The sequence below is a fragment of the Mus caroli genome, chromosome 14 (assembly GCF_900094665.2).
Source record: "Mus caroli chromosome 14, CAROLI_EIJ_v1.1, whole genome shotgun sequence".
Taxonomy (NCBI): domain Eukaryota; kingdom Metazoa; phylum Chordata; class Mammalia; order Rodentia; family Muridae; genus Mus; species Mus caroli.
In genome coordinates this window covers 93,729,548-93,745,066 of record NC_034583.1, presented here as the reverse complement: position 1 = coordinate 93,745,066, position 15,519 = coordinate 93,729,548, and the positions used below count along the sequence as shown (strand labels likewise).

Sequence of the window (15,519 nt, the reverse complement as noted above, 5' to 3'; positions counted from 1 at the left end):
GTATCTTATTAAACCCTGCATAAGTATCACCATGTGTTTCACAGGGCTCTTGAGTAATTCTAAAATGAGGAAATTGGTGTGTTTAAGTTTCCTCTATGCTGGCCTGAAGAGATAAACCCTAAACAAGCTTTACCCAGTGCTGCAATGCACACCTTACTGCACCCTCGATATCAATGCCTCTGAAGTGCCTCACACAAAGATGACTCCATAAACTGCTGCAGTTCCAGTGATCTTCCACAGTCACTCAGCCTGGAGCATAGGAATGCATTTTTACTGATGTTTTTAAAGATTACTATGGGCCCCCACAAAGCCCTAGGAAGTAATTCAAGGACCTCACCCAGTTTCCAACAGTTCTGCAAATTTTTTATTAGAGTAATAAAATTAGGATATCAACAGTGTTATAATCTACCCATTTTATACAGATTTTTTCATATACTTATGTATGTACAGGTCAATATTAACTTTCTTATAATTATTGTACTAGCTGCATGCCTGTATGCCACTCACAATACCAAGAATCTCTACACCACAAAACCCTTTGTAGTATCCTGTTCAAAGTCCATCTGCCACCATTTTCCTTCTAGGTCCTTCAGCCCCGCCCCCACCCACCAATCTGCCCTACACTTCCCAAGGCCTATCATTTCAAAAGGTTACAGAAATAGTTACACTGCACTCTCTTGTGATTCCCTAGAGCCCCCCCTGGTGACCTGTCAATAATCAGGTGTTCCTGCTTACTGGGGAGTAACACTCTAGGATATGGATATTCCACATTTTCTTAAGCCTTCGCTACCAAACAGCATCTAAACACACTCCAGCTAGAAGGTGATGGTCTAAATGAGAAATACCCTCCATAGGCTCCTGCAATTGAGCACTTGGTCTCCAGTTGAGGGCGCTGTCTAGAGACATTTAGGAGCTTTGAGCCCTGCTGAGGGAAGTACAGCACTAGCTACAGGCCTTGAGAGTTCATAGCCTGGCCCTCCTTCTGGTTCACTCTCCTGTTTCCCATTTGCTGTTAAAGGTGTGATCTCTCAGCTTCCTTCCCCTCTCACCATGCCTGCTGCTGGCTGCCATCCTCCACCATGTCATAATGGACTCTCACCCTCTGGAACCATGAGCAAAATAAACTAATTTTTCCTTAAGCCGTCTGTGCATCTGATGTTTTACCACAACAACAGAAAAGTAACAGATACAAGCTATTGCAAATAAAGGATGCTGAGAACCTTTGTGTGTCCGTTTTTAACCTGCTGTTATGAGCAGAATGTTCTGGAATGCCTACAATCTCCATCGATCAATGATGCTGAGAGTTGGCCTAACCTAACCCCTACAATGTTCTTCAGCACTTAAGGAACATGTATCTCTTCCAACTACAAAGGAAGCTGATACGAAACGAAGAATCCACTTGTCTGCCTACTCCCTGGGAAAGGTTCATGACTCTCCAGCATTTATTGTCTAAGTGGGGAACCTGGCGTCCCTCAATGAAAAAGAACATACTCTCTTCTTGCAGACGAGCCATGATCTGAACATCAGTAAGGTCCTGTAATTTATATCCCATGGATATAGAGTCGTCCTCCAACTCCGAGGTACTCAGCTCACTGTCGATGGATGACTGCGGACTAAGTGGAGAGCCCCTGGAGGTATAACCTAAAACACAGAGGAAATACATTATTATTTACGGAAATCATAAGTAGACATGTGTTATAACTCATATACAAGTGGCGTTTTCCTTGTTTACATGTCACAAAAGACTGACATGACACCATTTGACAAAACAATAAATTTATCTTTACTTGTTTATAAATTATAAGTATAAAACAATTTATTGTTTTCTTTTTTTTTTTTCAAATCCAACTTCTAGAATGAAAGCAAAATTATTCGATACTGCTTACTAAAAAATTAGTGCCAAAATCTAAGGGAGCAGTGTTTGAGGATACACACACACATATGCTAAGAAAACTGTGCATACAAAATTTATATGTATATAAATGCATACATGTACATATAATATATGCATATATGTATACTTTTAATTGATAATCAGATGACTGTCTCTGGTAATAACTGATTATATATTTCACAATTAAATTTAACCCAGTCCATGTTTAGTGGGCAGACATAGTAGTATCATAAATGGTAAATGGCATGCATAAAAGAAACATTTATATAAAATCATATACAACTTCATAATTGTGACCAGTGAACTATCACAGGAGGCTTGCTGATCCCCAGGGAAAAATAGTCAGTGGGATAATCTAAAGGAACCAAAGAGGAAAGGAGCCGAATGAAAGAGCAACTTTTCAAATGTTATTTCGATGGATTCACACCAATGCTGAGACAAAAAAAGGCAATGGTGAAGAGACTCTAATCTCATAAAGATCCAACATTGCTCCTGCTGAGGCCTGGATTCAAAAACCTAAGAGAAAACACAAACTCTAGAAAATGACATAAAGTCGTGTAATCTTTTTGTTTGTTTGTTTGTTTTTCGAGACAGGGTTTCTCTGTATAGCCCTGGCTGTCCTGGAACTCACTTTGTAGACCAGGCTGGCCTCGAACTCAGAAATCCGCCTGCCTCTGCCTCCCGAGCACTGGGATCAAAGGCGTGCGCCACCATGCCCGGCAAAGTCGTGTAATCTTGAAATCAGTAAGGAAATACCTCAACTCAGATCCCATCCACGTCAAGCATTCGGAAACGCGTACCTACGTGTGCGCTTTCGCTAGAGAGGGCAATCTACCAAACACAACCTAGCCAAGCAGTGAACGAGCACACGGACGCATGCGCTTTCCGTACACAGAGGAAGCGTGCAGCATAACCGATTAGACACTAGGTCACCCTCAGGCTTTCCCGCGGCAGATGGACAAGTGTGTCGCGTTTCATGGCTAAGTAGCAAAGCAAGCAGCTGGTCAGGAATTGAAATATTACCTGTTCTTTCAGGTGTTAGTATTGCTTTGTTGGAGGTTTTAGAGGAGCTGGGAGTACTAACGCCATTGCTATAAGGGCTGAGTCTTGCAACAGGGCTATAAGGGAAAGCCAGGGAGGCAGGTGAAGAGAAGAGACTCCGCCATCGGCTCGCTGTCACGGAAGCAAAAACAGCAGCAGTTAGCGCTACACAGGCAGATGCTGGTTCATCAGAGGGGGAAGAGGAGACTTTTTTTTTTTTCAAGAAAGGAAAACAAAGCAACTTTTCATACATTAACTGACTTCCATTTATTTAAGGAGAATATGTAAACACAAGCCACTTATGAGTTGGGCCCCATTCACACAACTACTGAGAAATAGCAAGTCTGCCTCATTCTGATTAAATGCAATATAAAAGGGGAAATTCAGCCTTCTGCGTTATTTTCTATTTCTATTCAAGTATTTTCTATTTCTGAGTAAAGATTAAGTGTTTTGTGGTCACATAAAACAATATCAAAGGGGGAAAAAACAAGAAAACTTGAAATTTCTAAAAGTTTAAGGACATGTTCTTAATAGTAAACATTCAGAGCCCTAAATATTACTTGGTCTACTTTCAATGCAGTTAATTTCAGAACATACTGATCAAAAACTTTTATATAGATAAATCTTTAGAGATGGGAGCAGTTAGGAGCGCTTGTCGCTCTTGCAGAGACCCCGTGGTTCTGCACGGCGGCTCACAACTATTCAGAACTCCAGTTCTGGATGAGGTTCGGAGCTCTGTGAGCAACAGGCATGCGCACGGAACATGGGCACCAGGCATGCGCACGGGACGCATGCATATACACACAGGAAAAACACTCACACAAATTAAACAAATTCACTCTTAAAAGACAAGACCAACCCTGAAATACATCCAGGGCCTTTCTACGGTGCCTGCTAAGGGGCATTCGCCCACCACCGAGAAGTGTGTGAAGTGGCCCCTGGGATGGGGAGCATGGAGAATATGGGCAGTCAAGCTGGATCCTTGAAAATCCCACTAAGTTCATTTAAAAGAGCAGAATTGTTTCCGCCTCCGTCCAGCGTCTTAAGAGATGAGTACTATTTCAGCCACGTAAATATGACTTGACTTCCTCTAGAGGTGAGGGAAGCCAGCCAAGCAACTGTATTCAGAATCCTCAGGTTGCCTGGGAGACGCTGTCATGAGGTCTGGTTCCTAATTGACACAAGTCTTGTGAGTCCTTTATTCTACTTGTATGTCTGTGCTTCATCAGTTCTTACTGGGTCGGAGCAGACATGGACTCTCAGAACTTGACCCCATCCCACCCCCAATATACCATGAAATTGCAGTTAACACACACACACACACACACAAGGTGGTTGCTCTTACTACCTTCAATCTCATTTGCAGGGTATCTGTCATTACAAATTCTGTGTACAGAAAATAAAGTCAATAGTCCTTTGTGACTGCTAACTTGGTGGACAGACAATGATATTTTATATGAGTTTGATCTTGCGCCAGGCCAATTACAATGACTTCGTGTTCTCATCTGCAGATGCAGGGGGACAACACATCACAAGTAAACAGCATCCATTATTCTACACAATAACTACAGTAGCCCAGCCTTCCTGCACAATGGCACAGTTATCGCAGCTATGACAGCAAGATCACAACTAGGGACAGATAGCATCTATTGCAAGAAAGAACACTACATTGTTCTTCAGAAAGGAGCTGGGTATTTAGGCAGAGGGAGGAGAGTTATTATAAAGGCAATCTCACAAAACAATGTTGCTCTATTAATGCCCACGGCTCTGCTGTGGAGGAGAAGGGGAGGGGGCAAGAGGAGGAGGGGGCATTTCCTCTCCATTCCTTTCTGTGGAGCTAAGGATCCACGACAGAAACAACTTCCTAAAGAACAAACAACACAGGACAGTTAAAGGGGCAGTTTCATTTGGCTGATTTGTTTATTTTGGAGTTTGTTTTTGTTTGTTCTTTTGAGACAAGGTCTTTCTCACAGGACATGCTGGCCTTGAACTCCTGGTCCTATTTCTCTGGCCAAAGTGCTGGAGTTACAAATGTCTGCCGTCGTACCCAGCTAGCAGAGTGGACTTTCTTAATACAAAGATGTTAACTTGTTTGATTCTCAAAGATGCCCAAAATGACCCCAGGAGGAGGAAGACAACCTTCCCGAGGCAGAGACGGCATTGGCTCCTCTCCAATGATTTTCCTTCACTCCTATTCTACGAAAGGATTCGTTGTGGGAACTCCTGAAGGTGACATGAAGTGCGCTTTTTCCTGAGTTTTCTGTGCATCTTTAAGTTTTCAAATTTAAAATAAATATTAGTGAAGTTGTTTTATACCTTCTCATACATACAAGAAAAAAGAAAAATCCTACATAAGTCCCTCCAAGGATCACACTAAGACAATCCTGGGAAGAAATCAGGCAGTTATTGTTTTCAGAAAAAAACTTCCAGCTTCTGCAGCCCATGCCGCAGTTATTGTGTGGATGGATGACAGAGAAATTCCCAGAAAAACGGACAGTCCATCAATCAGCTTTGCCTATACTCACACACACACACACACAATAGGGAATATTCAAATTTTACTGAGTATATGTCTCTGCATAATATCAAAGGCAAACTGAAGAATCAATATGATCTAATTCACATGAAAGAGAAGCCTGATCTAATTAAAATCTCAGTGACATCCTCGGAGGTCAGTTCTGCATGAAACAGAGTTAAAAACACAAGAAATACGGGGCTAGAGAGGTGGTGCAGGCCTGAGCTTCGTTCCCAGCCCCGACACCGGTGGCTCACAACCACCACCTCAGCTCCAAGGGGTCTGACGCTCTCTTCAGGTTTCCACAGCTTCACACACCTGGTACACAATCCCAGACTCCCACATCACATAAAGAACAACGTAAGAAAACAACTAATGCGGCCAAGTATTCTATAAACCACTGCGCTCATACTGTGTGCTCATGTGCAGATGACCTCCTTCCTAGATGCCTTTTAGCCACTTGGGATCCGAGCTGAAGGCAGTACACACAATGTGAAACATGTTAAACTAATGTCTACTTACTTTAAAACCAGCCTACCGTTCCTACTCTGACAGCTACACTATTTTATCCAGTCCCTTAAACTTAAGATAACAGTGTTCAGCATAGTGTCTTTGAAGACAAAGGTGAATATAATTAGACATTTCAAGCCAGTAATAGGGTCAGTGAAAGAAGCATGCCTGTAGAACACTCCCCCACACTCCTAAGAAACAACGAACTCACTGAATTCATCAGGATTCATCTTGTGACCCCACCCCCACCACAGCTAATGATTTTTATATTACTACTGGTGAAGATCTGTGACTGGGAAAACCAACCTGTAAAAATTAGCTAGAGGGGAGTCACTGAAGAATTCTGGGGCACACAGTTAAAATGAAAACTCCAGCCAGTTGACAGTAAACCGCACAAAAACGCAAGCAGGCTTCCTCAGTCTTGAAAAACAAACATCTTCTAAAATCTCCAAAAGGGCCCAGACCTTCGATCCTTATAGGCACGCTGCTTCGGTCGCACAGCCTCTGTGCTGTTTAGTCAGGTGGAGTAGCCAGGGAGGACAGAGCTTTGATCTTTCTAGGAAACTCTGTCAGTACCACTTCACATTTCTAACCTCCAGTTTATCTTTCTGCCTTCTTACTACACTCACACATACAAGGCAAAGCTGTAGCACGCAGACACTATGTCAAATCCTAACCCACTCGTCTCCTAAGCACCCTCAGAGAAATCAGGTGACCTAGAGTCAGTGTCACCCCAGAAGGGCAGAATGATCCTGTTCAAACAGGCTTTCTAAAAGAGCCTAGCACTGGCTCCTCAAAGTTTACACAGACCCACTTTCTAAATAAGTCATGATCTTGTGACTCTTGCTCATGGCTTCTCTTCTTGACTACCTAAAATGTATTCTCCCTCAGTCTTCTACAGTTTAGCCTTGTGGGGCTGGCCAAGTGTCACTTCAATATCTGTATGCAAATGGCCTGTGCAATTCTGGAGAGAGAGGAGAGACAGAGATAGAGAGACAGAGACAGACGGGGTTGTGGGGAGGAAGGAAAAGAAATGAAAGAAAAGCTACAGAATATCTCAGACCATCACTATTTACAAAACCCATCCAGAGCCATTCAGTATTTGCCAAGAGATACAGAAAGCACTGAAGGTCAGTCTCCAGTGGCGACTGAATCCTCCTCACAGAAACACACAGGAGGTTCCCCTGCTCCCTCCCATGCTGGGAAGCCTGCTGGGCCCGTATGCTTCCCCCGCCTTTGAAAAATCACTTCTCCCCTCACTTGAGCAGGCACCCACTATCACACTGTAGAGTACCGGATGCCACAGCCACTGAGATGAATAAAAAATGGGGAACGCTCGCCCTCCTTCCCACTCCAGTTTCTAAATAGCAGCTATGGCAGAAGAGAGGCAGGCAGGCAGGCAGGGAAGTAAGGCCTGGCAGGAAGCACAGTGGAGCAGTGTGAGGAGCACAGTCGGAATGAAGCTCACACGGGGAGGAGAGTTTCCAACAGAAGGCATGACGTTTAAAAGGACCCTTGGCAGTGGAGGAGCCTTTGTGTGGCAAAATGCCCTTCTGGGATAGAGAACAGCAGCAGAGGTGCAAAGGCATAAAAGAGCAGCCTTGAGTGACAAGTGTCCATTTAGGCCTCAGCTGAGAAACACACTGGTAGAACTGGGGAGTCCCTGACGACACTGACTCGTACACTGTATATACACACGGTTGGATTCTGACAGACAGAGAGGCACAGTTAGATCTGTATCTTAGGACGACAGCCATGCAGATGAACTAAAGACACACAGACTGATGGCCAGGAGGACAATTGGGGAGGCTTCCCGGCAGATTTAGGAAGACACAGTCCTCACTAAAGCATGCTCAGAACATCTGGTCAGATGGACACAATAAGCTATCATCTGGGCTGAGGTGGAGACATCTACCACCCAGGGAACATGGGAGTGGAGAAAGACGAACGCAGTCACACCGCCCACTCAAACAAAGAACACAAGATGCACATGCCAAAACCAACGCTGAGCTCGGCTGAGATGGTGTAGGACAGGCTCCTAGTACAGACTTAGCACTCAGGAGTGGACAGCAGACAGACACAGAAAGGTACAACAAACAGGTGCTAGGTGAAGGGGAAAGACATAGACAAAAAGACAAGGGATTTAAGGGAAGGCTAATTAAGAATGGATATTTGGAGGGCTGGAGAGATGGCTCAGTGGTTAAGAGCACTGACTGCTCTTCCAGAGGTCCTGAGTTCAATTCCCAGCAACCACATGGTGGCTCACAGCCATCTGTAATGGGATCAATGCCCTCTTCTGGTGTGCCTGAAGACAGCTACAGTGTACTCATATAAATAAAATAAATAAATCTTTTTAAAAAATGGATATTTGGAGTCAAGATTTTATAATCCAAGAACTTGAGAGGCTGAGGCAGAGGAATTATCATGAATTCCATGGAAACCAACGGGGAAACGTGGTAAGAGGAAAGAATGTATGGAGAATCAGTCAAGGAACCTGAGAAAGGCCACCTTGAAGGAGGAAGAGGCTCAAAGAAAAGACGGATATAAGACAAACACACAATAAAGCAAGACAAGAGAATAGTAGGGAATGGTCTGCATAGGAGCTATAGCCACTGTCAGAGGGATGTGGCAGAGGAGAACTAGGAAAAGGCCAGGGCAACTCAGACCCCAGCGAATACAAATTACAAAGCAAGCCAGAGACACTGCTCCAAAGAGATGGAGCAGATAGGAGATGAAGGAAAAAGTCTTTAAGGAGCACTTGCTTACCAAAAGTGAGGAGATGTATGAGCTGGGGGCAGGGGGGCCTCAGGGATGAGGGAAGGGGTGGTGTGCAGGAGGAGCAAGTGCATCTACGGCTCACAGAGACTGTGGAAGAAGGGGAGCATTGTAGAGGGAAGGAAGGCAAACCTGCTAACCAGAGGCATGGCAGACAGGGAGGGGAAGCGGGCACAGCCTCGGAAAGGAGCCTTGGGAACTAGGAAAGGAGCTCCCAGGAGATGAACGTGGGTCATAAGGACCTGTTATGTGTAAACTAGAGAGCAATAAATATTGTAAGAAGGCAGAGTCTGGCATAAAGGGTTTCTCACAGCAATGGTCTAGTTGTCAGTGCTGGGGACTGAATCAAGGCCCTTGCACACACTAAGCAAGCCCTCTGCACTGACTACACTCCTAACCCAATGCACAGTAACAACAGTCAGGAATGACTGCCATGGAAAATAAAAATAAGCAACAACAACAACAGGAAAAAAGCAGCTAACCATGGAAAAGTAAAGAGATTGTTTAGAAAATGTGGTTCAGCATATCTCAAGATTAATCTTAATATGTAAATATCAGTGAGACATCTGAAGATGTTATCAAGTGTCTGTCTTATAATTACCTTCGAGTTTTTTGTCTTATGGGCTCAAGTTTAAACAGCTGATAATTGGTGGACATGTTGCTAATGGAATTGTCAAAATCCATAAGAGAAACAAAACGAATGCAAGTGATAGAAGATAACCCCACTATGACTTCAGGTAAAAGTAAGGACAGTCACACAGTGGGCTAAAGAGGACTCCTTATCACAGATGACAACAAACGGCCAGTGCCCCCCCCCTTTATTTTTTAGTTTTTTAGAAAGCACCAACTAATAAATACTTCAGATTTGCTGGCCTTAAGGTTGGAGTCATAGCTACTTCTGAGATTACAAGAACAACCCAGATAATATATACATAAACGAGGCTATGTGAAAGAGAAACTTCCCACGCACACAGTGAAAGGTGAATCTAGTAGCATACTCACGGGCTATGACATATTCTTTTGATTTTCTTCAACCATTTAAAAATTTGAAAGGCATTCTTTGTTCATGGCCATACCCACCAAAGCCAAACACATCCAGTTTTGCTAACGCCACAACTAGCACACTAACAGCTTTACAATATCCATCTTCAAAGCCATGCACTGGGAGAGACAGTATTTCGTAAGTCAGATCCTCAGAGTAACAGTGAGGGCTGACTCCACCCAGGGAAGCAAGTAGACGAACTGCAGATCCTCACACCTGCCTCCATTTCTCCAAGTCCAATCCCCAGTCTCATCCATGGCTCTGCAGCAGAACACTTGTCATAGACGCCCCTTCCTCCTTGCCTCCAATTCCAGTAGACTACACAGCTCTTACCCTCCTAATATCCAGTGTGGCTCTCCCAGGCGCCACCTGCAGCAAGCACTCCCTTGGGAACCCAGGCTACCTGTGGAAGAGAAGCCTGTAGGCTGACGACAGAGTTCACACCTCCCACCATTTCTCCAAGACCAACCCCTAGTCTCATCCCCAGCTCTCCAGCAGACCTTCCACAGGGCCCTCTCCTCACTCCTGATCCCATTCCCAGGGGAGTAACTACCAGATCCTGCCAGCCAGTTTTCCTTAATCCAGTAAAGACCCCCACAGCTCCCAGTTCATCCCCAAGTCTCAGGTCCCAGAACCACATTTTACCTGGAACCCGAAGTGCCCAGACCTATCAGGACCCCGTTGCTATAGACAACATACAGCCACCACATTCTGCTAAAAATGAGAGAGGAAACAGAAACCAACAAACAAAACCCCCACCCAACAAAGAGAAGCCTAGATATCAGCACCTAGAATCTCAATCTGGCCAATCCCAGACGCCTAGATGCCATTGTAAGAACACAATGAATGAATAGCCAGGACAGCATGTCTCTGTTAGAGCCCAGCAACTCCACCACAGCAGGCACTCAATAATAAAGACCTTAAAAACACCCTTTATGAACATGATGCAAGTATTTAAAGAGAAAATGAATAAAGGCAATCCAAGGCCTAAAAGTGGAAATAAAATCAATAGAGAAATCCCAAGCTGAGGGAAATCTGGAAAAAAAAATAATTAGGAGCTCAAACAGGAACCACAGAAGCAAGCGCCACTGTCAGAAAATAAGAGATGAAAGAGAGTCTCAGACATTTTAACACACAATACAATGGTCAAAAAAAAAAAAAAGTTAGATCTTAAAAACTCCTGGCACAGAACCTCCAGAAAATCTGGGACTATGAAAAGACCAGATCTAAAAACATTAGGGCTAGAGAAAGGAGAAGGCGGCCAGCCCAAAGGTCCAGAAAATATTCTTAACCGAAATATAGAAGATTTCACTAACCCAAAGAAGTAGATCCCGATCAAATTATAAGAAGCATGCAGAACACCGAACAGACTGGACCAGAAAAGAAAGTCGCTTCAGTACATAACCAAAACACTAAATGTACAGAACAAAGAAAGAATACTAAAAGATGCAAGGGAAAAAGACCAAGTAATGTATAAAGGCAGACACATTAGAATGACACCTGACTTCCCAGTGGAGAATAAAAGCCAAAATGCCCTGAACAAATGTGCTGAAGATTCTGAGAGGACAACCACAATGGCAGCCCAGACTAATATAACCAGAAAAGGTTTCACTTACAATAGATGGAGAATATAAGACATTTCATAATAAAACCCAAGTTAAGCAATATCTACTTACAAATCCAGCCTTACAGAAGGTGCTAAAAGATAAAGTCCAACCTAAAGAAGTTAACTACATCTCAAGAAAAATTGAGAACAATTCCAGACTAGTAGCATCACAAGAAGGGAAGCACATATACACATACATACTCACACACACACACACTCCCACACACACAACTCCTTGACACACACACAAACACACACACACTCATACACATTCTCACTCTCTCACACACACACATACATACACCACACACTCACACACACACACTCCCATACACACACACGCCTACACACACACCACACCACACGCACTTACACACATTCACACATACATAAACATACACTCTCTCTCTCTCTCTCTCATACACACACACACACACACACCACCACCAACAACAAAATGACAGGAATCAATCATCCGTCATAGAAAACTCTCAAGACCAACAGTCTCAATTTCCCGATAAAAAGACATAGACTGACAGAATAGATTCAAAATCAGGATCCATCCTGCTGCTGGATCCAAGAAACACAACCATAACACAATAGGCATCACTTCAGGTATAGGGTTGGAAAAAGATATTCCAAACAAATGGACTTAAGAAACAGGCTTGTGTGGCCATTTTAATAATAGATTTCTAACCAGTTACTCAGGAAAGATAAGGAAGAACACTGCATACTTACTCATCAAAGAAAAAGTCCACCAACATGGTATTTCAATTCTTAACAATCTAGAGCCCAAACACAGGGCACCCGAGTTTGTAAAAGAAACACTATTACCACTTAAATCACAACTGGCATTGATTGACATTGATGTCTCCTCATACATTGATTGTGGGAGACATCAAGACCCCATTCTCACCAACAGACAGGTCATCCAGACAGAAACTAAACAGAGAAATGTTGGAGCTAACAGACATTATTAACCAAAAGGACCTAGCTGGCATTTATAGAACATGTCACCCAAACACAAAAGAATAGACCATCTTTGCTCTTTCTCCACAACTGGCAACATACTTAGACTCAAAGGAAAGTCTCAATAGATACACGAATACTGAAATAACTCCCTGCATCCTATCAAATCACCATGGGTTAAAGCTGATATGAACAAATAAACAATAGAAAGCTTACAAACCCATTTAATCTGAATTGCTCTCTAATGAACAAAAAATGGGTCAAGACAGAAATTAAGAAATTATAAACTTTCTAGAGTTAAAAAATTATTTTCATAAAACAAAATTTAATAATTTTATTATTTTTAAAAAATTAATAATTCTTAAATTAATTAAAATAACTAATTAATTTCCTTTTAAAAAGCCCAAACTTATGGGACACTATGAAAGCAGTTCTAAGAAGCAAGTTCATAGCACCAAGTGACTACATTAAAAGCTAGAGAAACCTCACACTAGCACTTAACAGCACACCTGAAAACTCTAGAACAAAAGAAACACCCAGAAGGAGTAGACCGCTAGAAATAGTCAAACTCAGATGAAATCAAAAATATAGAATCAAAAGAAAGCATACAGAGACTCAATAAAACAGAGTTCTTTGAGAAAAATCAAGGTAGACAAAATAACGGAAACTCAGAGAGAGACTATCCAGATTAACAAAACCAAAGGTGAAAAGGGGGCATAACAACAGACACCTAGGAAATCAGAGAATCAGAAGGGCATCCTTTTAAAATCACTACTTCATAAAATTGGGAAATCAAAAAGAAATGGATAATTGTCTCAATAGATACCACTTACCAAACTTAAACCAAGATCAGGTAAGCAATTTAAGCAAACTGCAAACCACAGTAGAATCAGTCATTAAAAGTCTCCCATTTAAAAGAGCCCAGGCCAGGTAGCTTTAGCACAGAATTCTACCGGACAAAGAAAAGTTAATGCCAATACTCCTCAAATTATCCCACAAAACAGAAACAGAAAGAACATTTCCTAACTCATTTTATGAGGCCACAGTTACTCTGATACCCTAACCACACAAAGACCCAGCAAAGAGTTACAGACTAATTTTTCTTATGAGCAAAGATGCAGAAATACGCAATAAAATACTTGAAAATCAAATCCAAGAACACATCAAAAAGATCACAGACCACGCTAGACCACTGTCAAGTGGGATTCAACCTAGAAATGCCCAGATGGTTCAACATACGTATATTGATAAATGTAACACACTCTAAAGACAAACTGAAAGACAAAGAACATATGATCATCTCATTAGGTGCACAGAAGGCTTTCGATAAAATTCAGCACACGATTAATATCTCAGAGAGATTAGGGATAGATACGAGGGCCATGCAAGCTCATAGTCAACATCAACTTAAACAGAGGGAAACTCAAGGCAATTCCACTAAAACCAGGAACAGGACAAGGCTGTCTACTCCCCCATACCCATTTCATACAACACCTGAAATCTTAGCTAGAGAGATAAGACGCCTGAAGATGATCAAGGAAATACAAATTAGAAAGGGAGAAATCAAAAAGTCATAATTTGCAGGTGATATTAGAGTATGGAACCCTATGAATTCCATCAGGAAACACCTACAGCTGATAAAAATCTTCAGCAACGTAGCTGGGTACAAAATTACCTCACAAGAATTAGTAGCTTTCCTATATACAAAGATTTCTGAGGTAGGAAAAAAAAATCCTTCACAATAGCCTCAAATAATATAAAATATCTTGGTGTAACCCTAGCCAAAGCTAGTGAAAGATTTGTGTGATTAAAAACTTCAAGACATTAAAGAAAGAAATAAAATAAAAGATATCAGAAGATAGAAAGATCTCCCATGCTTATAGATCCGTGGGATTAACATAATAAGAATTACCGAAAGCAATCTACAGATTCAATACAATCTCCATAAAAATTCCAATACATTTCTTCACAGATCTTGAAAGGGCAATTTTCACCTTCATCTAGAAACACAATAAAAATCAAGATAGCTTAAAAAAAAAGAAAGAAAGAAAGAAAAGAAAAGGAAAAAGAGACCAACTGCAGGAAGTACCACCAGCCCCAATTACAGAGCTCTAGCAGGCACCTGCATGGTGCTGGAGCAAAAAAGACCCACACATAAATCCACACACCTAGGGACACCCGAGTTTTGATAATGAGGTCAGAAATACACACTGGGGAAAAAAAGACAGTATCTTCAACAAATGATGTTGGTCAAACTGAATGGCTGCATGTAGCCCAGTGGTTCTCAACCTTCCTAATGCTTTGACTCTTAAATACATCTGTGGTGACCCCAGCCATAAAAGTATTTTGGTTGCTACTTTGTAACAAATTTGCTGTTATGAATTGTAATGCAGATATTTTTAGAGATAGAAGTTTGCCAAAGGGGTTGTGACCCACAGGTTGAGAAACACTGATGTAGAAGACCCAAATGGATGCATACTTATCACCTTGAACAAAACACTACTTCAAATAGGTCAAAGATGTCCACATAAAACCAGACACACTAAATTCGATAGAAGATCAAGAGGGAAACAGCCTTGAACTCACTGGCACAGGAAAGGTTTTCTGAACAGAAGGGTGTTAGCACAGGCACGAAGATCAACAACTAATAAATGGGGACCTTGTGAAACTGGGACAGTTCTGTAAGGCAAAGGACACCATCAATCAGACAAAGCAGCAACCTATGGAACAGAAAAAGATTCTTATCAACTACATAATGGAGAGAAGGCTAACATCCAAAAGATATTAAAAACAAAACAAACAAAAAACCAACCAAACAAACAAAAAAGCCCTCAGGAAACTAGATAATCAAGAAAGCACATGACTCAAGTATGGCCACTATGGAAACCAGCATGACAGGTCCTCAGGAAGATGGAACTCACTCTATCTCAAGATCTTGTTATACCACTCTTGGGCACATACCCAAAGAGACATTTGCTCAACCATGTTCACTGCTGCTCTATTAGTGATATGCAGAAATCAGAAAAGACCTAGATGTCCCAAACAGTAGAATCAATGAATAAGGAAAATATGGTCAGAATGGCTAAGATCAAAAATTCAGGTGACAGCAGATGCTGGCGAGGATGTGGAGAAAGAGGAACACTCCTCCATTGTTGGTGGGATTGCAA

The 15,519-nt window shown here is 42.1% G+C and overlaps 1 protein-coding gene across 2 annotated transcripts in view; it reads right to left on the bottom strand.

The window, feature by feature from the left end:
* Slain1 (SLAIN motif family member 1) overlaps positions 1–15,519 on the bottom strand; it is a 58,592-nt gene that overhangs the window by 18,764 nt on the left and 24,309 nt on the right. The window contains exons 3-4 of one of the 2 annotated variants that reach the window (XM_029468693.1): positions 2,918–3,067; positions 1,492–1,641 (exon numbers count right to left, since the gene is read on the bottom strand). In XM_029468693.1, coding sequence (XP_029324553.1) covers positions 1,492–1,641; positions 2,918–3,067 — 300 coding nt within the window. The remainder of the gene's footprint in view (positions 1–1,491; positions 1,642–2,917; positions 3,068–15,519) is intronic. The other variant, XM_021182133.2, reaches the window with a different exon arrangement.